The sequence below is a fragment of the Peromyscus leucopus genome, chromosome 16_21, assembly GCF_004664715.2.
Source record: "Peromyscus leucopus breed LL Stock chromosome 16_21, UCI_PerLeu_2.1, whole genome shotgun sequence".
Classification (NCBI taxonomy): Eukaryota; Metazoa; Chordata; class Mammalia; order Rodentia; family Cricetidae; genus Peromyscus; species Peromyscus leucopus.
The window spans coordinates 11,497,491-11,525,120 of record NC_051084.1 but is presented as its reverse complement, the minus strand read 5'-3'; the positions used below and the strand labels follow the sequence as shown (position 1 = coordinate 11,525,120).

Below are 27,630 nucleotides of genomic sequence, written 5' to 3'. Positions count from 1 at the left end.
CTTTAAAAATTAAATTTATGAAAGGTTTGCAGATGTGTGGAGTGGCACATTCCTGCCGTGGCACACATTCCCGCCGCGGCACACATTCATTCTTGCTGTGGCACACATTCATTACTGCTGTGGCACACATTCATTCCTGCCGTGGCACACATTCATTTCTGCCATGGCACACATTCCTGCCGCGGCACACAAGCGGAGGTCAGAGGACAGCTTGCAGGAGTCAGGGCTCTCCTTCTGCTGTGCAGTGCCGAGGTTTGAACTCAGGTCCTCAAGCTTGGCAGCAATCACCTTTCCCCACTGAGCCATCTCACAGGCCCCAGACACAGTTTCCTCTGTTTTGTACTTTAGAATACACAGTATTCAGATTTGTCTTGACATGTGCTGTGGCATGGCATGGGTGCACACAGAGATACACATGTACACAAAATAAAAATGTAGAATAAAAGTGCCTTGATGGTAGGGCATTGTATTAGGGTTCTCGAGAGGAGCAAGCCGACGGAATACGAGCGAATGTGCAGTGTAAGATACATGTATCAGCCTGCCTCTGCTTCCCGGGGGCTGGGGTGAAAGCCAGGCACCACCATGCCTAGCTTAAGCCCATCGTTTTGAAGGTTTTAAATCCAGGAGGAGGCAAGCCCCCTGATTTAGCCTCTGGTGAGGCCTGGGGTGGATGGTGGCATGTCACAGCGGGAACTGTGTGCCAACAGATATATCACCAAACAGAAGGGCAGAAAGAGGCCAGGATCCCACAGCCCCACACAGGCATCTCCCACAAGGGCCCGCCTCCTAAAAGCCCACACCGTTCCCAACAGGAGGGACTGGGGGAGATTCTTAAACCACAGCTGGAAGGCTGGAGAGATGGCTCCCCACCCCACCCCCCACCCACCCCCGTTTCCAGCACTTGATGGCTCTTGTAGAGGACCTGGTTCCCAGCACTTGCATGGTGGTTCACAATCACCTTTCACTGTAGTTCCATAAACACACACACACACACACCACAGCACCCACATCCTCCCAGGAAAGGATGGGCTCCACATTCAGGTTTTAAAAGGCATCTGGGAGACAACTTGGGGGATCAAAGTACTTGCCATGTGAACGTGAGAACGAGTTCAGAGTCCTCAGAACCAGTGCAAATGCCAGGTGGGCAGAGTGGCTGTCTGTCTGTCCTAGCCTTGAAGGCAGAGACGGGATCCCCAGAATGAACTAGCTGGTGAGGCTAGCCACATTAGTGAGTGGGTTTGACTGAGACACCCCACCTCAGCGAATAAGGTGGAGGAGGTGGAGCCTGACACGGAGAGAGAGCCTCCACATGCACAAGCACACACATGTACACAAACGCGCACATGTGACCACACACGGAAACATGCATGCATACACACACACACACACACACACACACACACACACACACACACCATCCACAAAAAAAAATGGAAAAAGAAAAACAGATTTGAAGAGCAGCCACAGAAGGAGGGAGTCAGTCTCCCAAACACAAAAGTGGGGTGTGTTTGGGAGACTCGCCCATGCTGTGCCACGGCCTAGGCGGAGGTCCTGATGAACAGCGCCTCCACCCAGGCCCTGGGAGGCCACGGACTGACGAGTGCTTCCAGAAGCCTCACGCTTCCCTCCCTTACGCATTTATTGGTTCTCCTCAACGTTACTCCCCGTTTTTAAAGTAGGAATGGCTGGGACGGCAGGTGGAGGGCCGGCACCCCAAGTCCTGCGGGCACTGCAAGCTGACTATGACTTTGCAGGCCTGGATCTGGACTTCCTCCTCAGGGTGGATGACCAGGGAAAGCAGGCGGTCTGCCAGTCTGGACTCGTCCCCAAAGAGGGCTTCGTGCAGGGACTGTTCGTTGTAATGCCATTTCACTGCTCGGTAGTGGGTTGCGTTCCGACCCTCGCTCAGCCGCTCCGCAAATACCAGCACCTCGAACAGCAGGCTTCCCGGCTGCGAGGACTGGAAGAGGTTCAGGAAGTTGGAGTGCACCTGTGGGGGGCGGGTACAAGGGTACAAGAGAACCCGTGAGCTCCGGCATGTTCTAATGCTTCTCCTTGGCTCCCCGCTGGTAACCTACATCCGCCTTTCCCTTTCGTTATCATTTTCCAGAGAAATTACATCATGGTCGGAGAACAGGAGTGATTTCCTGAGATTAAGGTGAAGACTCAATGTATGAGGCTGGAAGGATGGCTTAGCGATTAAGAGCTCTAGCTTCTTTTGCAGAGGACCTGGATTGGAGTCTCCGCACTGACGTGGGTGGCTCAGAACCCTCTGGAGCTCCAGTTCCAGGGGTTCTGACGCCCTCTGCTGGCCCCCACAGGCACTGCACACAGGTGATGCACAGACACACGCGAACACCCACACACATTAAAAAATAATTTTAAAAAAATCTACCCAGTGACCATAACCCTCCCGACACCTGCATCAGCGTCCCATCAGCCCATCTCCATCTCCTTTCACCTGGCAGTTGAGAATGTCATAGAGAAGGTCGCTCTTCTGGGCCAGGTAACTCAGGAGGCGGACAGCTTGTACCTGAATAAGGAACAGGGGGAGAGGGCTGGCGGGTCTGGGCCTCAGCAGGGGGGTGGCTTGAACCTCTCTGCTCTTTCCTCTAGGTGCTGCTCCAGGCCTGGGGGAGGGGGGAGGGGGGAGGGGGGAGGGGAGAGGGGGGAGGGGGGAGGAGGGAGGGAGGTCTTGTGGGCAGGCACCTGTGACAAGATATAGTCTGACTGCATGATCTCCATCAAGGCGGGCATCACCCGCCGCAGCTGCGGGTGCACGTAGTCGGGCATCGGGAGGCTGTTGAGGAGGCGGAGGCCAGCCACATGCAGCTCCGTGTCCCAGATGGTCGAGATCAGCTCCAGCACCTTGATGGAATGCTCCTGGGGTAGAGAGATGGGTCTGCTCTCATATGGTGACCTCCCTGACACACTGTGCTCCATGGCGCCCTTCAGGGACCCAGCCAGGACCCAGGAGACGATGCTCCCTGCCTTGAACTGGAAGCACCACGTGCCGTGGCTAGCCACTCCTACCTCGCGTGGATTTTTTTTTCTTGTCAGGCTCTTCTCTCAGTCTTCCTAAACATTCTGCCCAGCCCCCTCTTCTCCACTCCACCCCCATGGTGAAGGGGAGTCACCAGCCCACCCATTAATGCCACTTTCTCCCTACCCCAGACCTGCTTCCTTGGTCCTGGCCAAAGGTCTCACATTCCCTCCAAACCCCAACTTGCAGCTGTCTCCAATTCTCTCTTCCCTCCCTTTCCCTCCCTCCTCCTTCAGAAAGTATTTTTAGTTTTCTCTCCAAACCCAGCAAAAGGGGTTGGTGAGATGGTCTAGAGGGTAAAGGGGCTTACAGCACAAGCCCAGCGACCTGAGTTCAAACCCTAAAAAGGCAGGAAGTGGGTGGAAGGAGAGAGACAATTCCACAGTTGTCTTCTGACCACACAGGCACCGTGGTATCTTGGTTCAGAACACCTGCAGCCTTAGATATTCGGCTCCTCTCTCCTCCGCACCAGCCGCTCACTAGGTAAAAAGCCCAAGTCCTTGGACACACGCACACACACCCACCCACCCACACACACACACCCCACACACACACCCCACACACATACACACACACACACAACCACCCCCCCACACCCCCCACACCCCCCACACCCCCCACACCCCCCCCACATACACACACACACACACACACCACACCACACACAGGCACACACAGGCACACACACAGGCACACACAGGCACACACACACACACACACACAACACACACACACACACACACCACACATACACACACTCACTCACACACACACACCACACACACACTCACACACACACATACACACTCGCGCGCGCACACACACACACCACACACACACACACACACACACACACACACACACACACACACCCCGCTCTGCTGCAGTTGCCCCGATCCTCAACGCTCTCGTCCTGTCTCTGTTAGCGAGGGCCCACCATGAAGGGCTCTGAGGTGTTCCTTGAACACGCCAGCTGGTCACCTGCCTGAGGAGGCTCGCTGAGTCGCTTCTCCAACACCATAGCTTTTATTTTTAAATAATCATAAACTATTATTAAAAGTAAATCAAAACATTAAAATTTTAAAAATTAAAATTAAAAAATAATAGAGAAAAATAACCGGGCTTGATGGTGCACGCCTTTAATCCCAGCACTGGGGAGGCAGAGGCAGGAGGATCTCTGAGTTTGAGGCCAGCCTCAAAACAGCCAGGGCTACATAGAGAAATCCAGTCTCAAAAAAACAAAATAAATAAAGAAAATAAGAAAGAAAAATACAGAAAACCATCACACACATTTGAAACATTTTATCATATTAAGTTTAAAATATTAAGTAAATTATTTGTGTTTTACTTATATTATTATAAATTCACAGGAAGCTGCAAAAATAGTGAGAAGTCCCCTGGCTCGTTCCCTCAGGGGACGCACCTTACCCAGTCACAGCGCAGCACCGCACTAGAGAGATGGCACTAACAAGGCGAGTCTGCGTCTCAGACAGATCTTCCTAACGGCCACCGCCATCGATACGTTACCCCATCGGAACTGTCCCAGGGGTCTCCCCTGGGATCCTCTGTAGTCACTGCCACCTGCTCCCCACCCCGGCAAACGCTGAGCTGTCTTACAACTCCATGATTTTTTGAGAATGTCATATAAATGAGATTATACTTCATGAGACCTATTGATATTGGCTATTTGGGCTGGAGAGATGGCTCAGTGGTTGGGAGCACTGGCTGTTCTTCCAGAGGACCTGAGTTCAAGTCCCAGCACCCACATGGTGGCTCACAGCCATCTGTAATGAGATCTGGTGCCCTCTTCTGGCCTTCAGGGATATGTTCAGGCAAAATACTATACATAATAAGTAAACAGATCTTTTTTTTAAAAAGAGAGAGAGAGAGAGAGAGAGAGAGAGAGAGATTGACTACTTGTCATCCAATATAATGCCACTGAGATCTACCCAAGTCATATGTACCAATTTGCCATTCCTTTTCATTACTGAGTAGCAGTCCTTTGAATGGATATACCACAGTTTAACCAAACACCTATTGAAAGATGTTTTGGTAGCTTTTAGTTTGAGCCAAATAGAAATAAGGCTGCTATGAGTAATTACATACCATTTCTATACAGCCATGAGTTTCCATTTCTCTAGGATAAAAGTCTGGAAGTGCAGCTACCAGTTAATAGACGTATATTTAATGTTTTAAGAAACTATGGAGCTGATTTCCAGAATGGCTGCTCTCCCATTTTATATTCGCATCAGCAATGTGGGAGACATTGAGTTTTGCTACATCTTTGTAGCATTTGGTGTTGTCAACTAATTTTTTTAAAATTTATGTACTTATTGCTGGGCGGGGGTGGAACACACCTTTAATCCCAGCACTCGGGAGGCAGAGCCAGGCGGAGCTCTGTGAGTTCAAGGCCAGCCTGGTCTACAGAGCGAGATCCAGGACAGCTAGGGCTACACAGAAAAAACCTGTCTCAAAAAAAAAAAAAATATGTACTTATGTATATGGATATTTTGTCTTCAAGTCTAAACACTAGAAGTGGGCATCGGATCCCATGGGACTATAGTTATAGATAGCTGTGAGCCATACCATGTGGGTGCTGAGGATTGAACTCAGGACCTCTGCAAGAGCAGCCAGTGCTCTTAACCTCTGAGCCATCTCTCCAGCCCATCCACTAATTTTTATTTTTAGCTATGCTTTTAAATTTTTTATTTTTAATTTTATGATTATGATTGTGGGGGGTGTACAGGGTGGGGTGGGGAGCACATAAATGGAGGTCAGCGGACAACCTGTGAGAACTGGCTCTCTCAGGCTGTCAGGTTTGGCAGATACCCAGAAGCTCCCTCATCAGCGCTCTGTATAGCGTCTCCACACATCCCACATTAGACATGTGGTTTGTTGTTGTTTGTTCTGTTTTTGTTTTTACATGGGGTCTCATGTGCCTCAAGCTGATCTCAAGTTCGTTATATAGCTGAGGCTGACCTTGAACTCCTGACCTCCTTGCCCCACCTCCTGAGTGCTGGGATCACCGCACCCAGTGTATGCGTGATTGGGATGGAGCCCGGCTTTTCCAAGGCTAGGCTCCCACTCTACCAACTGAGCCAAAACCCACATCCTATTTGTTTGTTCTTTTAAAGAGCACATGTTTGACGTCACAAAGGCTTCACCACAGAGGTAACAAAGATAACTTCCTTCAAAGCTGCACCCCACCCCACGTGACCCTCTCACACCCGTGACCTTACTTTCTCTCTCGAGACAGAATCTCACAGTGTAACCTGGGTTGTCCTGGCCTGGAACTCACTCTGTAGCCCAGGCTGGCCTCAGACTCAGAGATCTGCCTGGCTCTGCCTCCCGAGTGCTGGGATCACAGCTGTCACCCTTCTTGACACACTCTGTGTGTCACCTGACTCACCCTGTTCGGATGTGTATCCCTCAAGGGACAGTACACTTCATCTCTCTTCACTGCCCTACTCAGTGCCAGGGGTCAACAGAAAAGCAGACAGAGGGAGATTTGAGGTTTGAGATGTTGAACTAAGAATGGCCACCAAACACAAGCCCAAGCTGGTCCTACAGCGGTGAGGGGGAGTCCCTGTGGAATTAAGTGCTCCCTGTCTTCCCACTGCCTGCTGAGAGTCTGGGGCAGGGGAGCATCTGGGGCAGGGGAGCATCTGGGGCAGGAAAGCATCTGGGGCAGGGGAGCATCTGGGGCAGGGGAGAGTGTGGGCCAGGGGAGAGTCTGGGGCAGGGCCTCAGAAAGAACAGGTGCAGGAACAGGGAGGGGAGGGTCTGAGCTTCTTTTAAATGGCTGTGGTCGGGGCAAGGAGGCATGGCCATGGCCAATGTCACACTTCATGCTCAGAGCTCCCCAGAAGGGCAAACAGGGTGGTCGAGTTGAGAAAGTGAGGCGTAGCCGGGCGGTGGTAGTGCACGCTTTTAATCCCTGCACTCGGGAGGCAGAGGCAGGTGGATCTCTGTGAGTTCGAGGCTAGCCTGGGCTACAGAGCAAGATCCAGGACAGGCACCAAAACTACACAGAGAAAGCCGGTCTCAAAAGAGAGAGAGAAACAGAGAGAGAGAGAGAGAAACAGAGAGAGAGAGAGAGAGAGAGAGAGAGAGAGAGAGAGAGAGAGAGAGAGAGAGGCAGACAGGTTAGAGGCCCTCCAGAAGGCCTAGGTAGTGTATCTGGTAGCCAGGAGGAAGCAGGGGACCCCCACCCCAGGCTGCAGGGACCTGGAAAGCACCTCTAAATAGAAAGGGCTCAGCCTTCACTATATGAAGAGCATCAATCCCTTGAGGGGTGAGGAACAAGCAGGGTGGCAGCTCCCTGGGGGAACCCAACTCTGGAGGGTGGAGCCCCAGGCTCTCTCACAGCGGAAGATGCTCGCAGGTGACCCAGGAGGACCAGAGCAGGTGACCCGGGAGGACCGGGGAGCCTCTGGCAACAGAGAGCGCCAAGGTGCTCAGTGGGGACTGGGAAGCACCAGCGAGTGGAGACCTCAGGAAAATTTCATTGTTTTCAAAATAGTCTCACTTTAGAGCCCCAGGCCGGCCTCAGACTCATGATCCCCTGACTTCAGAAATACACCATGATACCTCAGCCCAAACTTTTGTTTCAAAACAAATTTCTTAATTTATTATTTGTATTCTCTGTGCATTGGTGTTTTGCCTGCATCCATGTCTGTGTGAGGGTGTCCGATCCCCTGGAACAGGAGTTACAGTTGTGAGCTGCCATGTGGGTGGTGGGAATTGAACTCAGGTCCTCTGGAAGAGCAGCCAGTGCTCTTAACCCCTGAGCCATCTCTCCGGCCCCTGTTTCCAAGCAATTTTACAGAACAGTTCTAGCTGGCTTGTTTTTGTGGCTGTGACTAACACCATGACTGAAAGAACATGGAACGGAGGAGTTTTATTTGGCTTGAGGTCACAGCTGAACGCAGGCTACAAACCTGGAGACAAGCCCTGAGGAGAGAGGCTGTGGAGGTGGCTCGGCCGTTAAAAGCACCGGCTGCTCTTGCAGAGGACCCCAGGTTCGGTTCCCAGCACCTACAGGGAGGCCCCTCCTCTGGTCTGAGTCACCAGGCATGGATGTAGCACCCATACATACACGTGGGCAAAATACTCATACATATAAAATAAAATAAAATAAAACTTTCTTTCCTTTATTTTTTAAAAGAACCATGGTGGAATGCTGCTTTCTAGCTCACCCACTGGTTCATGTTCAGCTAAATTTCTTTGAGAACCCAGGCCCACCTGCCAGGGATGGTGTCACACACAGTGGGCTGGGCCCCCCACACCAATCCTCAGTCCTCAGTCAGGGCAGTCTCACAGAACTGCCCACAGGCCAGTCTGGCAGAGGCAACTCTTCAGCTGAGGTTCTGTCAAGCTGATCATGAAAACTAACCAGGACGGAAATGTTAAAATTTGGAATATGCAAATGTGAGTGAAGACTGAGCCAACAGGGCTGGTCACGCAGGCCTGGTGGGATGATACACTGGGATAACACTTGTGGGAAAGCCGGGTACCACCCTGGACCAAGCGCTCCCCCATCCTGCAGACTGGTCTACAGTAATGTTCCCAGGGCTACGTGGAGGATGATGTGCACAGGGCGCTCATGGAAGTGCAGGAGCTACCAGGAAAAGCGCAGGTGTCCAGCAATGGGCGAACAGTGAGGTGGCCACAAGACAGACCACTGTACATTGGCCACTATCAAAAGAAAGAGACAAAGCATCCAGGGAAGGCTAAATCTTAAGTCTCTTTGATGTTTGGCGTAAGTGTGAAAGCAAACCACACAAGACTACAAACCACACATGTATGGTTTGAAACCAAAATGCCCCCTCCCCCGCTCAAGTTCTGAATCCTTGTTCCCAGTCGGTGGCACTATTTTGGGAGGTGGGGCCTCGCTGGTGGAAGTGGGTCCCAAGAGGTGGGCCTTCGAAGGCTGGTCCTTGCCTCTGGTTCCTGTGTCTTTCTCAGCTTCCTGGTGTTCTGTCACATGCACCCCCTATACCACCCGCTCCTACCACCGTGGGCCAAGCTGCTGTCACGCCTTCCCCGCCGTGATGACCTGAAACCGTGAGCCAAAATAAACATTTCCTCCTTTAGCTGTTTCTGCCCCCCCACCCCCACCCCCCATGGAGGTAATACTGCAAAAATTAATTCATACAGGAAACTGGTACCAGGGGTGGGGCTGTCGCTAACAGCCTGACGGTGTGGCTCTTAGGCCTTCGAAACTTGAGGAGGACTTTGGAAAAGCTTGGAGATACATGCTAGGAACTCCCTACATCACTGGAAGTGGAGATTGACAGGTGACTCTGGGGTCGTTTAGAATATAGAATGCTGGTAGACACCAAACAGTACATACAGACTATGTCTGGGAGGCTTCAGGTGGTGAGTGAGAATCGGGTTAAGAACTGGACCATGGCTCATCTGCTTTTGGTGAAGAATTTGTCTAGATTTTTCCTGTGCCTTGAAATTTTGAGTGAGGTTGAATTTTTTTCTTTCTTTCTTTTTCTTTCTTCTTTCTTTCTTTCTTTCTTTCTTTCTTTCTTTCTTTCTTTCTTTCTTTCTTTCTTTCTTTCTTTCTTTCTTCTTTCTTTCTCTCTCTCTCTCTCTCTCTTTCTTTCTTCCTTTCTTTCTAAGACTTATTTATTTATGTATACAGTATTCTGTCTGCATGTACACCTGCATGCCAGAAGAGGGCACCAGATCTCATTACAGATGGTAGTGAACCATCATGTGGTTGCTGGGATTGAACCCAGGACCTTTGGAAGAACAGCCAGTGTTCTTAACCGCTGAGCCATCTCTCCAGCCCCATGAGGTTGAATTTTAAAAGCATTAGGCCCATTGATTTGGTGGAGCGATTTTAAAGACAGCACAACATTCAGGCTGTGGTGCGGTGATGGTGGCACTATGGTTATTGGTGACCACCTTTAGCCAGACTCACAGTGAAAATTGGGAGGAAAGGGCAGAGCGGGATTTGAACATGTTAGAGGAGTATATTTAAAATTGCAGAGAAAATGGCCAAACTTGTTAAAGAGATTAACAGATTAAAGAAAAGGTGAACTCTTGGCGTGAGTCAATAGGAAAAGGTGACTTCTGGACGTCTGAGGTGAGACCCCAGGGTATGACACTGCAGATTCACTAGTAAGACTTTCCTTTCAGAAGGGAGGGCCACAGGGGTGCTCTGTTCTCACAGGGCCACGTAGAAAAGTGTTCAGCTGCCCTGGCAACTCAAAGGCCCCTGTGGCTGTGGTGCGAGATGGCCTCGCCGCCACCCAAGCTGGCAGCAGAACTTGGCATCATAATCGTGGGCTGGCTTTGCAGGCATGCACGGTACAAAATTTATGGAGTCATAGACTTCATACCAAGATTCCAGAGAACAGAGAAGCTCAAGCCAGGCAAGAAACCCAAAGCCCAGGAAGCCAGGGAGAGTACTGCGGGCCGCAGGAATATATCATAAGAACTCAGCTGATTATGGCAAAGTCACTACCTGGAGGAATCAGGGAATTCCTCCAGAGGAAGCCAAATCCCAACGAGTTTTTGGTGTTACTTGGCTTGTTATATATCAGCTGTCTTCTGTTATGAAAATCATGTGTGCCTTCATAGTTTTCCCAATTGACTTTTCCCTAAGAAGGGCTAACAGTGTAGACTGATCACTCTCTGGAATACACATTCCAGGTATTTGGAGAACAGCCTCAGGAAAGGCTTTCTCTGGAATCAGATTATCTCCCTTGGCCACTTTCAAGGACTACAGGAAACACCACCCAGGTGGGTGCCCATTGTTAGTCCCAGGTGGACTAACAATGATAACAGCCCACGTGCAAGTCTCCTGACTTATGGTAAATTCCACAAGGAGACACCGCCTAGGAGAGGTGGACGTTAAGTAATAGCTTTACACAATTTAGCTCGGACCCTCCCTTTATATACCGAGACTTCCAGGGCACGGGGAGAGAAGAGAAAAGAGAATGGAAGAACTAGATGGGTAAGAACTTGAGAGGAACGAACTGAGATGGGAAAGAACTAGATTGAAGGGCTAAAAGAGAGGACTAGAGGAACGAGATGGAAGATGAGGAAGAGCCAGATGGGGAAGAACAAGATGAGGAAGAACCAGATGAGCGAGAAGGAGACGGGAGAGGAGCTGATAGGGGAAAGAACTAGATAGATGAGAACCTAGAAGGGACAGAACTAGATGAAGGAATTAAGATAGAACCTAGAGGGGACAGTAGATAAATATAGAGAAATTAGGCAAGAAAGGAGCTAGACATGAGAACAGAACTGAAGCTGTGTATAAAGGATGTTATGCCAGAGGAATTAAAGCAAGTGGACTATAGAGCTCGGTGTGCTGAGATTCTATTTCCTGAAAATAGTCCTCACCATTAGTAGTTCTCTCTCCTGAGCCCCTGGGATGTATAATATTGAGGCTGGTTCCCTTAATATTATACAAGAGGAGAGTGTTACAGAGTTGTGTTCCCTTCTAGAAGCACCCCCCCCCAGAGGGTTATGCCTAAGGGTCAGTGGGGGAAAACTGAGTTGCAATGGAGACTCCCAGATAAGGGATGTCAAGAATGTGGGATGCGTGCTGAGAAAAGTTGTAAATGCGACCTTAGGGGTGGGATTACATAAGCAAGCCCTTTGGTACTCCACGTCACCACGGCTTCAGCTACCAGCCTTGGAGCTACAGGATTTAACATCTGTCCTCGGTGTGGCCTTGTTCCCATCCCTCCTTCTCCTCTCCTGTTCCCGCCACCTCCTTCCTCCCGTTTGGAATGGGAATGTTCACTCTGGGGTTATATGTTGGGAATGTCTTTTTGATTTTACAGGGGTTTACAAGAGTCCATGCCGAGTCTCAGAGGAGAGTTTAACCTACAAACGCTGTTGGAACTGTTCAGACTTCGGAGACTTTCCGAGATGGATGGAATATATTCATTATGCATTAGGAGATGATTATGCATCTCGGGGGCAGGGGAAGAATCTGATATTTGGAATATGAAGTACAGGGGCTGAAGAGGTGGCTCAGAGGTTAACAGCCCTTGCTAGTCTCTCAGAGGACTCAGGTTCAGTTCCCAGCATCTGCAAGGTAGCTCACAGCTGCCTCTAGGTCTAGCTTCAGGGGACTGTGTCTCCCTCTTCTGGCCTCTAAGGTCACTGCACTCATGTGTACATACCCACACACAGATATACACACACATACACAAAATTTTTAAACAATGAATATGAAGTGTTCTCCACAGGTGGGGGTTTGGCAGGTTCTAGAACCTTTTGAGGGTGGGGTGGGACCTAGTTGGTTGAAGGGGGTCACTATGGGTGGGGTTTAAAGGCTATATCCGTCCCTCCGTCCTCTCTCTCCCTACCCCCATCATCTGAGCCAAACACAGCCCATCCCACTCACTCCACCACCACAAGCTGAGGGGCTCCACCATGCTGTTCCCACCACAATGGTCAGAACCCCCTGAAACTGTGAACCAAAGTCTACCTTTCCTCCCTAAGTTGTCAAGTGTCGTCACCATGAGGCCAAAGTAACTAATCCACAATACCCCTTGCACACAATACCCCTTGCACACAATACCCCTTGCACACAATACCCCTTGCACACAATACCCCTTGCACACAATACCCCTTGCACACAATACCCCTTGCACACAATACCCCTGTGCACAGAGTCAAACACAACCAACTGCTCTACCCATCTGCCTGCTTGCGGGGCGAACGGCACAAATGCACCCTACAGCATCAAATGTGAGGTCACAGCCCTTCGGGAGGGGAGGTTGGGTGGAGGAGCCATGCTCTTGGGGCTGGCCACATTTGGGGAAGGTGCCACACTCATGTGCACACGTGGAAGCCAGAGGACATCTTGTGGGGATTGGTTCTCTCCTTCCAATATGTGGGGCCTGGAGACTGAACTCAGGTGGTCAGTCCAAGAAGTAAGCACCCTTATCCACTGGAGACTGAACTCAGGTGGTCAGTCCGAGAAGTAAATGCCCTTACCCACTGGGTCATCTTGCCCCTGGGTTTTGTTTGAATTGTTATTCTTTCAGCTCCACACACACAAAATATATGTTTTAAAGCAGGGCCATGGTGGCACGTGCCTTTAATCCCAGCACTCGGGAGGCAGAGGTAGGCAGATCTCTGAATTCAAGGCCAGCCTGGTCTACACAGTGAGTTCCAGGCCAGCCAGGGCTACACAGAGAAACCCTGTCTCAAAAACAGCTAATACATGTGTGTGTGTGTGTGTGTGTGTGTGTGTGTGTGTGTGTGTGTGTGTGTATGTATGTGTATTAAATACTTAACTTTTTACTTCTTAAAAAATATATGATTATTATGTGTGTGTAAGACCTGGGGTCCACTCTGCCATGGCATGCACGTGGGGGTCTGAGGACAACTTTGGAAAGTCAGTTCTCTCCATCCACTGGTTTCTAGCAATCAGTCTCAGCTCAGTACTTTTAGTCTCCCGGCCCTTAGCTATTTTTAACTGGTGAGAAAGAAGCATTTTGCTAGAAGGCAGTTTTGGAGTCAAAGACCTTATATTTTAGAATTTACTTCTTTTTTTGTTTGTTTCTGAGTCGGGGCTGGCTTCAGACCATAGACCCTGGGATGGCCTTCAGCTCCTGATTCTCCTGCCTCCACCTCCCAAACCCTGGGCTTGCCGTTGAGCAACACCTCACCTGGCCCCTGTGGTGCTGGGGATGGGGCCAGGGCTCCCCAGCTGAGCTGGCTGGGTCTCCGGCCGCATTTTAACACTTTGAACATCCCTGTGCTGAGCCCTTAGGTCACCAGAAGGACTAAGCCAGGTTAGGGGACAGGCATTTTCAGCCCCACTCCAAGCTCCGCAGAGGGGAGGAGGCAGAGCTGGCGGCCCCTGGCCTTGTCATCCCTACACAGGGGTGTGCGGGAGAAACGCAGAGCAACAAGGTTCGGCCTACGGAAAACAAACAGCCATCTTTTCTCCCGACCCTGGCCCTAGGTTTCCTTGCTGTGGGATGTTCTGTATGGCAAATGTGTTGCTCTGCTTGGTTAGTAAATACAACACTGATTGGCCAGTAGTCAGGCAGGAGGAAGTATAGGCGGGACAAAGAGGAGGAGAATTCTGGGAAGTGGAAGGCTGAGTCAGGGAGACACTGCCAGCCGCCACCAGGACAAGCCGCATGTGAAGATGCCGGTAAGCCACGAACCACGTGGCAAGGTATAGATTTATAGAAATGGGTTAATTTAAGATATAAGAACAGTTAGTAAGAAGCCTGCCACAACCATACAGTTTGTAAGCAATGTAAGTCTCTGTGTTTACTTGGTTGGGTCTGAGCAGCTGTGGGACTGGCGGGTGACAGAGATTTGTCCTGACTGTGGGCCAGGCAGGAAAACTCTAGCTACACCTCCTCTCTTCTGTCTGGCTGGTGTGGAACTGACTCCTGTCATTTCAGCACATTCTCAAGCCTAAGCAGGGAGGTGTGGCAACCCCAGCTTCACAACCAGCCTGCCAGAAGTCAGACCACATCTAACATTGAAATGAGAGGGTCCTCAACTGTGTGTGACGCACTGGTGTCTAAGACTCGAGGGACTTTCTGCTCTTTAGGGGTCCAGTGTCACCCAGATTCAAACACACTTATGGGACAAGACCATTCACCCTACGCAAATCAAAGGACCCCGGCTCTGGGAACATCCTGCGGACCCTGCCCAGGCTCACCTGGATCTTGAGCCTGAATTTCCTGATGCCAGAGAAAGCTTTAAGTGCATTCAGAGCTTGGATCTTGACGCTGTTGTCCTTATCATCCAGCATCTCACCCACCAAGCAGATGTCATCGGTAGTACAAGCAGAGGCCTAGAGTGTGTGAGGAGAAGCAGGAGGGACAGGCGCTGCCCGGGTCCTGGGCCCACTGTCCCCCAAGTCTCTGAGACCTCCCCCTGCTACCACCAGCCAGAGGGACAGGTCTGAGGATGCTGCCCGGGCAGCCGTGGGGTGAGGGGTGAGCAGTAAGCCGGGGGCCAGACTGACTGGGGGGGCCCCAGCTCTCCTCACCTCAGCCTCCAGCAAGTACACGCAGCGGGTGATGCTGTGCAGGATCATGCTCTTGGCATACTCGTCCTGTTTGCACTCTAGAGAGTTGAGGAGTCTTCGAATCTCACCCGAGTCCCGCCCGTGGCGCTCTCTCTCGATGGCCAGGCCTAGACAGCACCCAGGCCCACAGTTCAGGACGCGGGACTCAGAATTGATGAGAGGGAGGGACTGGGAAGTGGGGGAGGGGGAACTGATGACAAAGGCTTTTCTAAAACGAAGGCTCTTGCTGCCTCTAGCTCCTCATGCACTGGTTGCAAAGGCCAGGCACTGCACCAAGGACCATGACTAAGGTCCTGTCAGTCCCGCCGCTCGCTCATTGGTCTGTCCACAACCACGACTTTCCTGGCATGCAGCAGTAACAGGCAAGGAGGGTTTTGTTCTCATCGGATACCCTGGCAGATGACATCCAAAATTTTCAAAGAAGCGACCCTTTTCCCGATGGCACAAAAGTACCCTTTGGGGACTGGAAAGATGGCTCAGTGGTTAAGGACACTGGCTGCTCTTCCAGAGGACCCAGGTTCGATTCCTAGCACCCACACGGTGGCTCACAACCATCTGTTACTTCAGTCTGGCAATCCGATACCCTCTTCTGGCCTCCATGGGCATTGTATGCACATATACACACACACAGGCAAAATACCGAAACACATAAAATAAACATTTAAAGTATCCCATGACCTACTGGGGAGCTTAGGGCAAAAAGTCTCCCAACTTTTCTTTCCCTCAATGTCTCCAGTTCCTGGGGGAGAGCAAGACAGATAAAGCTCGTGATTCCGTTTCTGACACACAGAACGGAGAGAGACAGAATGGGTGGGGCCCAGCTCCATGAGCTCTGCTACGCAGGGACCCCCCAAACTATCTTCTATAGCAGAACCTCCTTGCCTCAGGTGCTGGGGAGGAGGAGGGAAACTGAGGCAGGCCAGAGGAGAGAAAGAAGAAAGGAAGGGAGGAGCTTGAAGGAGTCACCTTTGGGCCTTCCCTTAGGGGAGGCCTTGGGAGCAGGTGCCTCCTGGGGCAGAGCCCTCTCCCCAGGGACCGGACACTCACGGGCGATGCAGATGGGTGAGTTGGAGCAGAGGGGTGGTTGACATTTTATACCAGCCCTGATGGCCTTGTACAGCAGGTATATGGCCCCGGCACCTGTAGCTAGGCCCACCACGCTTTTGCGGAGGTCCAGTTGCTGCAGGCACCGGGGAATGGTCTTTCCCATGTCTTCAGTGCTGTCTTGTGTGGAGGTGGGAGCTAGGAGCAAGGCACCTGCAGAGAACATTCTGGAACCAGAACCCTGGCAGGGCCGAGAGCCAGGCTAGTAGAATTGGAACCCAGGCAACAAAGGAAGCTGGGGGAGTGGACGGGGTTAAGGATGTAGGGGAAATAAGAGGCCCAGAGCGCTTCAAAGGGGAGAAGACTCGGCTTTTGGAGGCCGCAAGGACGAAGCAGAGCCTCTCAGGGTGGAAGGTAGGGAGGGCGTGATGGGGCTCAGGGCAGCGCTTGCCTGGCGTGGGCGAGGCCAGGGGCTCATCGCCGCAAAGTTTTGTATTTTTCATTATTTCTTTATTTCTTTATTTACTGTCTCACTATATAAACCCTGGCTGACCTGGAACTCTGAGATCTACCTGCCTCTGCCTTCTCCTTGCTGGAGTGAAAGGTGTAGGGAAAAGGGGCTGGCTAAAGAAACCCATCCTGACCCTGGAGCCCAGAACCAGGAAAAGAAAACACACCCTGGATCTGGGGACGTGAGCCAGAGAAAGAAACACTTTCTCCTCAAACCCAGAACCAAAGAAACATGCCCTGACTCTGAAACCAGTGCCAAAGAAACACTCTTGGTCCCTAGAATCAGAGTCGGTGAAAGAAATATGCTCTGGCCTTAGAATTAGAGTCAAACAGCTAAGAAAGGCCAGTGAAAGAAACACAGTTTAGCTCAGATCAGAGCCATCTCTGCCCCCGACCAACAAAACTAACCAATCCCTGAGCAGAAAAAACTAACCAATTCCTGGACAGAAAAATCTTCTCCCTGGGGAAACTCCGCCCCCAAGAAATCCTATATAACCACCCTGCCTAGTCAGCTGGGGGCTGTTCTCTCCACCCTGGTAGAGGCAGCCACTCTCCTGGACTCCTCCTTCCCAAATAAATCTCTTTCTCAAGAGTCTTGGGTGTGAAGATCTTCATTCGCTGGTGCAGAGAAGAACCTTGCTGAGACGTCCCTTAAGGGACTGAGCAGAAAAAAACCTTGCAGAAACACTCTCTTAGGGGGAGCTGAGCAAAGCTCAGCTGTAGCAGCTCTCTAGGAGAGGAGCAGGATTGTTATATCCTGCGGGGAGACCATCCCCCACCACACCCCAACTCCAGGTATAGCCTGACTCTGCTGAACAGTCAGGATACCTTTCCCTCCAGAGCTGAGCGGTCCCATTGCAGCTCCAGCTGCCAGAGCTGTTCTAGCAGCTCAAGGTGTCACCTGACTCCCCAGGTAGTCAGGATACCTTTCCCCCAGAGTTGCAACACTCACTTACAAAAGGTGTGTGTCACGACACCCAGCTTTAATTTTTTATTTATGTGTCATACACACATGCACATGCACACCCAAGGAGTCCAGAAGTAAGTGTTGGATCTAATGGAGCTGCAGTTACAGACCACTGTGAGCAGCCTGAGTGCCAGTTACTCAACTTGGGTCTGTAGCTAGAGTTTCCCTGCCTTGCCCACAGTCAGGACAAATCTTTGTCACCCGCCAGTCCCACAGCCACTCAGACCCAACCAAGTAGACACAGAGACTTATATTGCTTACAAACTGTATGGCCGTGGCAGGCTTCTTGCTAACTGTTCTTATAGCTTAAATTAATCCATTTCCATAAGTCTATACCTTGCCACGTGGCTGGTGGCTTGCTGGCGTCTTCACATGCTGCTGGTCATGGCGGCGGCTGCAGTGTCTCTCTGCCTCAGCCTTCTGCTTCCCAGAATTCTCCTCTCTCCTTGTCCCACCTACTTCCTGCCTGGCCACTGGCCAACCAGTGTTTTATTTATTGACCAATCAGAGCAATTTGACATATAGACCGTCCCACAGCATGGGTCCTCTGGAAGAGCAGCAAGTGCTCTTAACCCCTGTTTTACTTTTTTGAGAGGCAGAATCACCTAGTTCAGGCTGGCTTCCACCTTACCATTTCATTAAGAATAACCATGATTGATCCTCCTGGCTCTTCCTCCCGAGTGCTCGGTGACAGTGTGCCATCATGGCGGGCCTGTTGTGTTGTAGGAGTGTGTGGGAGGTGTGTGTGCACCTGTGTGGGTGCACATGCAGATATAAATGCATGTGTGTTTGCAGGCATGTACACTGGACAGAGATTAATATTGGGCATATTCTTCAGCTTCTTGCTACTATATTTTATTATTTTATTTATTGTATTTTACATATATGAATGTTTTGCTTTCGTGCATGTATGTACACCATGGAGATCAGGTCAGAAGAGGATGTGAGATATCACCTGGCAATGGAATTACAGACCATTGTGAGCGACCATGTAGGTGCTGGGGACTGAACCTGGGTCCTCTGCAAGAGCAACCAATGAGGGACTGGAGAGATGGCTCAGAGGTTAAGACTTCCAGAGGTCCTGAGTTCCCAGCAACCACATGGTGGCTCACAACCATCAATAATGAGATCTGGTGCCCTCTTCTGACTTGCAGGCAGAACACTGTATACATAATAAATAAATCTTAAAAAAAAAAAAAAAAAAAAACAACCAATGAGCCGGGCGGTGGTGGCGCACGCCTTTAATCACAGCACTCAGGAGGCAGAGCCAGGCGGATCCCTATGAGTTCCAGGCCAGCCTGGAATACAGAGAGAGTTTCAGGACAGGCACCAAAACTACACAGAGAAACCCTGTCTGGAAAAAAAAAACCAAAACAACAACAACAACAACAATAAAAAGAAACAACCAATGGTCTTAACCACTGAGCCATCTCTCCAGCCCCCCATTACTACTTTTAAATTATGTGTATATGCTTATATCTGTGTGCGGGTTTGTGAACATCAGTCAGCTGCCTTCAGAGGCAAGGGGTATCAGGTCTTGCAGCCACAGTTACAGGCAGTTTTGAGCTGTTAGATGTGGGTGCCAGGAACTGAACTCGGGTCCTCTGTAAGAGCAGTGTGCACCCTTAACTATGAGCCATCTCGCCAGGTCCCTCTCCATCCTATTTTTCTCAGACAGGGTCTCTCACTGAACCTGGGGCTCACTGACTTGAGTGGACCAGGTGGCCGGCAAGCCAGGGCTGTGAGTACAGGCACACACTACTCTGCCTGGCTTTTTATATGGAGGGACTGGGGATCAAACTCAGGTCCTTGTGTTTGCCTGGCAAACCATCCTTCCAGCTCCTGGTCTATTTTTTAATTAGCATGCATATTTATTGTTTTAATCGAGTGTGTGCTGTGTGTTTTGATTTTATTCATATATTTCTCCAGTTCCTTTTCCTTTGAGCTGGGTTGGAGGGGCCGGCGGGTGGCCTGTTCCACTAGGGGGCAGCAGAGGCCCACTTCTGGGCTTGGGCCTTGGGGTGTTTTCCAGAGGGGAACTTAGGGGAAGCCCAAATTCCAAGACCATCTGTTGATCTCCAGCATGCCTGGGTGGCAGGCTGCTTCTCAAGCGGGGATTCCTCTTCCCGCCAGAGTTTGAAAACAACAGGTGGGCACCTTAGGAAGAACTGTCCTGTCCAGCTTCAGGGTGCGGCCCTGGAGTCCTCCTCCCTGAGGAAGTCCCGTGGATGCTAGTCTTTGTGTGACCAGCATCCAGCGTGGCAGCCTGCACATAGCAGGTCTTTAAGCCATGTTGTCTTTGCTTAGAGACTCACAGGCATAGCCCTCGCTGTCCAGAAAAAGCACCTGACAAGGCAGGAGAAAGATCAGCTTGTCTAGGCCTGTCGGCATTTACAGGCCGAAGGGTCTACGTTTTCCATTCTGGACTCTCTCCCCAGGCTCTCCTCACAGCACTTGGTGTTGAGTGTGGAGGTGAGGGACTGTGAGCCGGCCCTGAGTGTGGCGGAACTAGAGCGGCCAACGAGCCTGCCCGGCTGGAAGAGCCAGGACATAAGGCTCCAGGGCTGAGCCCGGATAGAGGTTAAAAACCAAAAACAAAATGGCTGTAAGCACAGGCCCTGACAGGCCCCATCCACTCAGGGGGTAGGGACCCGGAGCCTCCTGCAGCCACCAGGGTCATTCCTGGAGGTCTGCCTGGCCTCAGGCAGGCAACTCAGGGACTCCCCGCAACCAGGACGACTCCAAGAGAGGGGAGCAGAGTTTCTGGGAGTCCTGACTGCTGTGGAATCACCCATCACCTCCCGCTAACTCAGGACAGGAAAAGGGCCACCCGATGGGAACTGTCACCTTAGACTCAAAGGCCACTTTGTTTGGTCTGAGACTAGGTCTCTGCCCCACCCTTCTCCCCCAGCCTTCCTACCCTTCCTGACCCCAACCGAAGTTGATTCTGCAAACTTCACAGCCTATGCAAACATGCTCACCTGTTTCTTTTACTTCATTTTCCAGTGTGTGTGTGTGTGTGTGTGTGTGTGCCTGTGTACAGGTATGGGCCTGCATGTGTCGGAGTTCTGTGCACACGTGTGTACATGCATGTAAAACTCAAGGTTGACTTCTAGAATTATTCTGTTCTTTTTTTTAAAGATTTATTTATTATGTACACAGAAGAGGGCACCAGATCTCATTACAGATGGTTGTGAGCCACCATGTGGGTGCTGGGAATTGAGCTCAGGACCTCCAGAAGAATAGTCGGTGCTCTTAACCTCTGAGCCACCTCTCCAGCCCATCATTCTTTTTTTCTAGTATGCTTTCTGTTGTGATAAACACCATGACCAAAATGAACTTGGGGAGGAAAGGGTCTATTTGGTTTACACTTTCAGGCCACAGTCCATCATTTAGGGAAATCAAGGCAGGAACTGAAGCAAATGGATTATTTTTTTTTTCTAACTTGTTCTTTGGCTCATGGTCAGCGAGCCTTTTTATCCAGTCCAGCCGCACCTGCTTAGGACAGGCACCTCCTAGGCCAGTCGGCAGTCAAGAAAATGCTCCACAGACATGGCCACAGGCCAATCTGAGGGAAGCAAGTCTTCATTTGGAGTGCCTCCTTCCCAGGTGTGACGAGTTGGCCACCACACTGTCTCTCCCCCTTCCTCGCTAAGGCAGGGTCTCTCAGTCAAACCCAGAGCACTCAGCTAAGGCTAGTTTTGCTAGCAAGCTTACTGGGGGTGGTCCCCACATCTGCCCCCAGGGGCTAGGTTTACAGGAGGAACGCCAACCCCCCTGGCATTGACTGAACTCACGCAGGCAAGGGCCCTACCACCCGAGCTACAGCCCCAGTCCGTCTCCACACCCACCCCCTAGTAGCCTTTTAACTTCCAGGGTTGCTATCACCCAGGGTTTAGAGCAGGTTAGTTTGCCGCCGCTGATGCAGTACGGCATGGATGCCGGTCACGTCGCCATGACTCAGACCCAGTTCAGCCACTTGGTTCTATGACGTTTGTGTGGAGTCCACCGCCTGTGGGAAGGGACCCGGACCCAGAGCGTGGAGCTGCGTGTGGAGACTGAGCCTGCGGATTAAGCAGCACAGGCTTAACTCTGGTCATGATGAGGGCCCCCGTGGTTCAAGGTGGGAAGACTAACTGCCCCCTACCAGGTCTCTTAGATGCCTCCACTGGAGATACACCACAGGCCGCTTTGCCAGGCTGCCGCCCCTAAGGCGCATCCACCTCTGGAACTCCACCCCAGCGTGGGCCATGGGTGTCTCCGTGTCCTTAGGGCTCCGGGCTCTGCTGGGGGCCTGGTGTAAACCGGGCAGTGGTGCATTTCTGTAACCCCAGGACTCTCAGGAGGTGGAGGTAAGGAGGATCAGAAGTTCCAGGTCATCCTTGATTAATTGCATAGTCCTTCGAGGCTAATCCATAGCAGCATCTCAGCAGCTGGCAAGGCTGTCTTTTCTTGTTGGATCAGGTAAGGAATATTCCCTTAAATCACTTCCCCCTCCTAATTTTTATTTATTTATTTTACTTTTTTGGGGTTTGTTTTTGTTTTTCGAGACAGGGTTTCTCTGTGTAGTTTTGGTGCCTGTCCTGGAGCTCGCTCTGTAGACCAGGCTGGCCTCGAACTCACAGAGATCCGCCTGGCTCTGGAATCAAAAGCATGCGCCTATTTTGTTTTTTTTTTAAGACACAGTCTATGATAGTCCAGGAACTCGGCCTCAACTCAGAGATACCCCTGCCTCTGCCTCTTGATTGCTGGGTTAAAAGTCACCATGCCCGGCTCCCCCAAATTTTAAATAATCCGGGCGCGGGGGGTGCGGGTGGAGGAGGCATGCGCGCACTAAGGCACACGTGTGGAGGCCAGAGAGCAATTTCTGTAAATCAGTAGTTCTCCCACCATATGGGACCTGGGGATTAGTTGTCAAGTTTGGAGGTGAGCGCCTTTACCAGCTAAGCCAGCTTCACTTCCGAGGCCTCTCTCTTGGGAGCCTTATCAGCTAAGGGGCTTTTGAGTCTTCGCTCCACCCTGTGAAAAACCCTTTTGCGGTCCGACTGATTCCGGTTCTAATCCCCGCAGTGTGGGGTTCGTCAAAATCCTAAATTAGCGTTTCTGGGTCGGCTCGGGCAGTGCGGCCAGCAGGACTGTCCCAGAGAAGGTGCCAATTCTATCGCTGAGCAAGGGACACCACCCGGTCAGTGTGCAGAGGGAAAGGCGGGGCGCCCGTGCCTCGCAGCGGATCCCTCACTCCCCGCGCTTACCCCGGCCGGGGAACTCGAGCCGAGGGGCCCCTCGGGCCAGCTCAAGACCCGCGAAGGCGTAGGGACCAGAAGACGCCGCGTGAAGCGCGGGAGCGGGCAGAGCCCGGGAGGAGGAGCGCGGGGCGGAGCGCATCACCCGGCCTCCCCCGCGCCCCCGCCCCTCGCATCCGGCGGCGGCACAGGATGTTCTTTCGCTCCGGTCCCCCCGCCCCCGCTCTCACTTTCTCCCCGCTCCCCTCCTCCACACCGCCGCGCCCCGCGCCGGCACCTTGCTTAACCCCTTCCCGCCCGCGCCCAGGGCGCGCAGCGAGCCTGGGGTGCCCCGGAAGGCGCAGGACTGCGCCCGGCGGAGCTGCTCGGACAGTGTCGAGGATGCAGGGTGCAATGGGCTCCCAGGGACAGGCCTGCAGTCTCCAGACTCCCGTTAGATCGCCAAGGGAGGTTCTCGGGGACCCAGGCCTGCAGTTTCCAGACTCCCAACCGTTCCACCCCGGCTAGATCACCAGGAAAGGTTCCCGGGGACCCAGGCCCGCACTGTCGGATCTTGGGCTAGAACGCCAAAAGCAAGCGCGATGCACGCTCTGCCCTGGACGCAGACCGGTGTACGTAGTTATCTTCCGCCTAAGGGATGGCGGGGGACCCAGCAACTCTAACCTCATCCTCCCCCCAGGTTGTGTTAAGGCGCGGCTCAAGCCGTTGGAGAGGATGGAGAGAGGCCACGCCCCCTATAAACGTCACTGTTTCCAAGGCAATCGGAGGCGGTGCTGGAGACAAGCGGACTTTGGGGACTAAGAGCAACTTGGGGCTCTGGGACAGGGTGCGGCAGGGCTGGGGGCGCGGCGGGGTGGGGCGTTTCTGTCTTTGCTTTTTTTGACTCGCTTGGTGTTTGAGAAAATGAATGAGGGACAACCTATGTTCGATTTTTAATTCAACAAACATGCTTGTCGCTATCCTTAGGGATTGTCTTGCTCTTTCCAAGCCTGCGGTTCACAGGTTGTCACGAATGCGCGCGGAGTGGCCATGCACCTAGGATATGATTCTGGAATATGCAACTTGTTAACATTTATTGTGGGGGTGGGACTCGTGTGCCCCCACGAGCATATGGAGATCTGAGGGCAGGCAACTTGGAGGAGTCAGTTCCCTCTTTCCACCTTGTGGGAGCAAAGGAATCCAGCTCTTGTCGTCAGGCTTGGCAGCGGCTTTATCCACTGAGCCATCTACGTAATTATTCAGTGTCTCTCTTCTCTTGTAATAAACACTAACCAGGGAAGACAGTTCTGCAATTCATGGAAGGCCCCAGCCATTCAGGGAAGGAAGAGAAACTGTTGTGAGCTCACCACCATGTACCAGCTCGTTCCCAGCACTTCAGGTCTTTGTGACCTTTGCCCCTTGTATTTCTAGCGCCTTTGACAGATGTAGGAACTGAGTCTGAGCTGTTCACTAAGCAAATAGCTAAGTATTGGAACCAGGATGGGACCCAAGCCTGTGGGTCTGAGTACCCTCGTCTGGTCTCGTTCTTAGACTAAGTAAGTGATAAGAAAGGACAAGTCTCTGTCATGAAGGAGTTTATAACCCACCAGGAAATGGGGTAAAGCTACTACAGGACATAACTGAGCAATAAAACCTAGGAAAGGTTGGTGGCTGCTCAAAAGGATCAAAATAGGGTTGGGATTACCGGAGCGCTTCCTGTGGAAGGTGCAGGTGGGTCAGGCAGTGGATGTAAAGTCGGGACACCAAACAAGGGACTCAGAGCTTGCCAGACCTTTTTTGTTATTTTTAAGACAGGATCTCTAGCCCAGGCTGACCTCAAACTCTCTATTTAGTCAAGGATAACCTTCAGGGTCTGATCCTCCTGCCTCTAACTCCCGAATGTTGGGATGATAGGTCTGTACCACACCATGCCGAGGATGGGGGGACCCAGAGCCTCCTATGTGTTCTCATTTAGTCACATCCACAGCCCCTCCTGTGGGTCTTCTGACCTCCTTCTGGCCATCTTTGACCCCCAGGAGCAGACACCACAGCAGCTGCCCCGTGACAAACTCCCCGAGGGTCACTTGGATGTCAGCTTCTCCTTCGATCGCTGAAAAGTCTGAAGTAGATGAAAAACAGGGAGTGAGGGCCAGCAAGATGGCCCTGTGGGCAAAGGTGCTTGCTGCTCAGCCTGAAGGCCTGGGGTCCCACATGGCAAAAGGAGAGACTTGGCTTCTGAAGGTTGTTATATGACTGCCACATTCGGCCACGGCACACCTGCACCCACACCCACTAAATAAATATAAATAAATACATGTTTTAAAAACAGGGCCCGAGTGAGCATCAGGAGGGCACTAGGCTCTGTGGGAATGGGGAGACCAAATCAGGAGAGAAAGCAAGAGGGAGGTGAGGGAATGCTGGATCAAATGGATGGTTTGTTCACTGAGGAACGCCTGATGTCCTCTCACGGTGTGGCCGGCCTGTGCTCAGTGCCGTGGGCTGGAGATGATGGATGAACCCAGGCTTCTGCTCAAGAGCACCCAGGATAGCACCCAGTGTACCCAGTGTGCTTGGCTGAACACACACAGTAAATGGTGCTTGGGCAGGATTATCCCAGCAGGGTGTGTAGGAGCCAGGAAAACCCCAGGTTGGAAAGCAGGACAATTTGGGCCAAAGGTGGACTCTGTAGGGCTGGAGAGAAAGGATCGGAAAAAGTCACGAACAAACAATAACATTTTTTAAATGTAAGCAACAAAGTGAAGAGTCTGGTATTTGGTGACGGATGAAACCTAGGCTGTGGGTAGAGAGAGCAATTAAAAGTTAACCACCTGGAGCCAGCAAGATGGCTCCCCAGTGAAGACACTTGCCCCCAAGTCTGATGACTTCAGTTTGATCCCTGGGGCCCATGGGATAAAAAGAGAACAGGCAACAAAGTTGTCCTTGGACTGCTACATGTACCCTGTGGCGTATACATGCACACACACACACACACACACACACACACACACACGTACATGTGTGTACACACATAGTAATTTTATTTTATTTTTAGGTTTTTTTTTTTTTTTTTTTTTTTTTTTTTAAACAGGGTTTCTCTGTGTAGCCTTGGCTGTCCTGGAACTCACTCTGTAGACCAGGCTGGCTTCGAACTCAAAGATCTACCCGCCTCTGCCTCCTGAGCGCCTTGATTAAAGGTGTGTACCACTATGAAGGGCTCAGTAATTTAATTTTTTTCGCCCAGAAAATCAGGTTTATTTATAACCGTTATAAAGTTGAACCGTTGAAATGTGTTCACTGAAACACTAATGCTTTACATCTTACATTTATATTAAAAACTCCTAAACAAATGAAAATGGAAAAACTGCCAATACCTGATTTCTGTCCTTTATTTTTCCACACACAATCATGCTTAGGTGCCTTTTGACCCCATGGATAACTAACATTCAGAACTACTGGTAACAGGAAGGAGGAAAAAAAAGGATTTTTTGAGAATGAAACATTTCCCCTCATATTGGAATCTCAAGCACGTTCTCTGCGTATGCAGCTCGCTACCTGGATATCTGTTTGCACGATTGTTGCATGTTTGGCGTGAATAACAGCACACAGGTGGGTGTCTTCAAAAGGGCCAACCAGGTAGGCCTCACTTGCCCCCTGCAAAGCACCGACAGCTGCTCTCTGGAGGCGCAGGTCTCTTTTGTAGTCCTGAGGAACTTCTCTCACCAGATTTGGGAAGGGGAGCTTGGGAATCCGAAGTTCGGTGGACTTCTGATGGTGTCTGATTTCAGGGAAGTGTCCCAGTATGAGGTCCTAACGATGGGGTTTCTTCACCCCTCCAGTAGAGGGCGCACTCTCGCGAGCGGCTTCGGTAGCCAGTTGTTTTCCTGTTCACCACCTGAGCTGGGCGAGCAAGAGGCGGCTCTGGCTGGCGTTAGACTGTGAACACCAGTCATTTAACTTTTAAAAATTGAAATTAACCAACTGGGGTAGAGATTTAGCTCAGCGACAGAGTGCTTGCCTAGTACTGTAAGAGCCTAGATTGAATCCTCAGCCCTCTAAAAACTAGTCTACCGCTGTAGGGAGTTTGGGGGATCGGGTCTCAGTGGGCAATGGTCTAGGAATGCGGTCAGTTGTCAGTCACTTATAGGTCATGTGAAGGCAAGTGTCTCCTCCGGAACCAGAGTTGGAGAGGGGGAGGTCTGGAGACAGTGAGCTGCCTTCTGAGCATGCCCAGATCACAGTTTCACTTACAAACATGGGCACCAGGGACAGACCTAGTTGTGGGTTGGGATAGGGGACATTCAAGTTGTCTCCTCCCTGGGGTATTGAGTATCAGCTGGGTGACCAGCCGTCTGTATGGCATGTGCATTGTTGTCTTGGAAGGTGGTCCCTAGCCTGGATCCACGTTGGCACCCATCCCCTCACCTTTGGCTACAGAGCGTGCAGATGGTGCAATCAGATGGCCCGGGGACACCAGGCCCAGGTGAGGTACTTCAGCAGTCTAGGGTCCCTCCCCTAAACTTCAGCCTGGAAGGCCCTGGAACCCAGGCTTGTGCTGTCTGCCAAAACCTTTCCGGGAATCCAGCAGAGGACAGAGCCCCTCCCTGCCTGCCCTGGCACTCTTCAGGCACAGGGTGTCCCTCGGGGTACCTTGAAGACACCCCAGGAGGCTGGAGCACTAAACAACCCCTCCCCCCCCCCCAGGAACCACCCCGCTCCCGGCTCTGGCCTGATGCCATGCTGTCAATGGCCCCAGCAGACCACAGAGTGAGCAAGCACGAAGGAGGAATTTTGTGGCTGGGTG

The 27,630-nt window shown here is 51.5% G+C and overlaps 1 protein-coding gene across 2 annotated transcripts; it reads right to left on the bottom strand.

Annotated features, from left to right (window-relative positions):
• Positions 1-1,449: 1,449 nt before the first annotated feature.
• Armc12 (armadillo repeat containing 12) lies at positions 1,450-16,363 on the bottom strand. 2 transcript variants are annotated; one of them, XM_028888447.2, is made up of 6 exons: positions 16,053-16,363; positions 15,048-15,193; positions 14,715-14,849; positions 2,710-2,883; positions 2,462-2,533; positions 1,450-1,990 (listed from the first exon to the last, which is right to left on the bottom strand). In XM_028888447.2, exons 1-6 carry the CDS (start codon positions 16,354-16,356, stop codon positions 1,658-1,660), a joined length of 1,164 nt encoding a protein of 387 aa, XP_028744280.1. In that variant the 5' UTR covers positions 16,357-16,363; the 3' UTR covers positions 1,450-1,657. The 2 variants fall into 2 exon arrangements, with proteins under 2 accessions (XP_028744280.1, XP_028744281.1); XM_028888448.2 differs by having other exon boundaries at positions 16,134-16,362.
• Between the last annotated feature and the right edge of the window lie 11,267 nt (positions 16,364-27,630).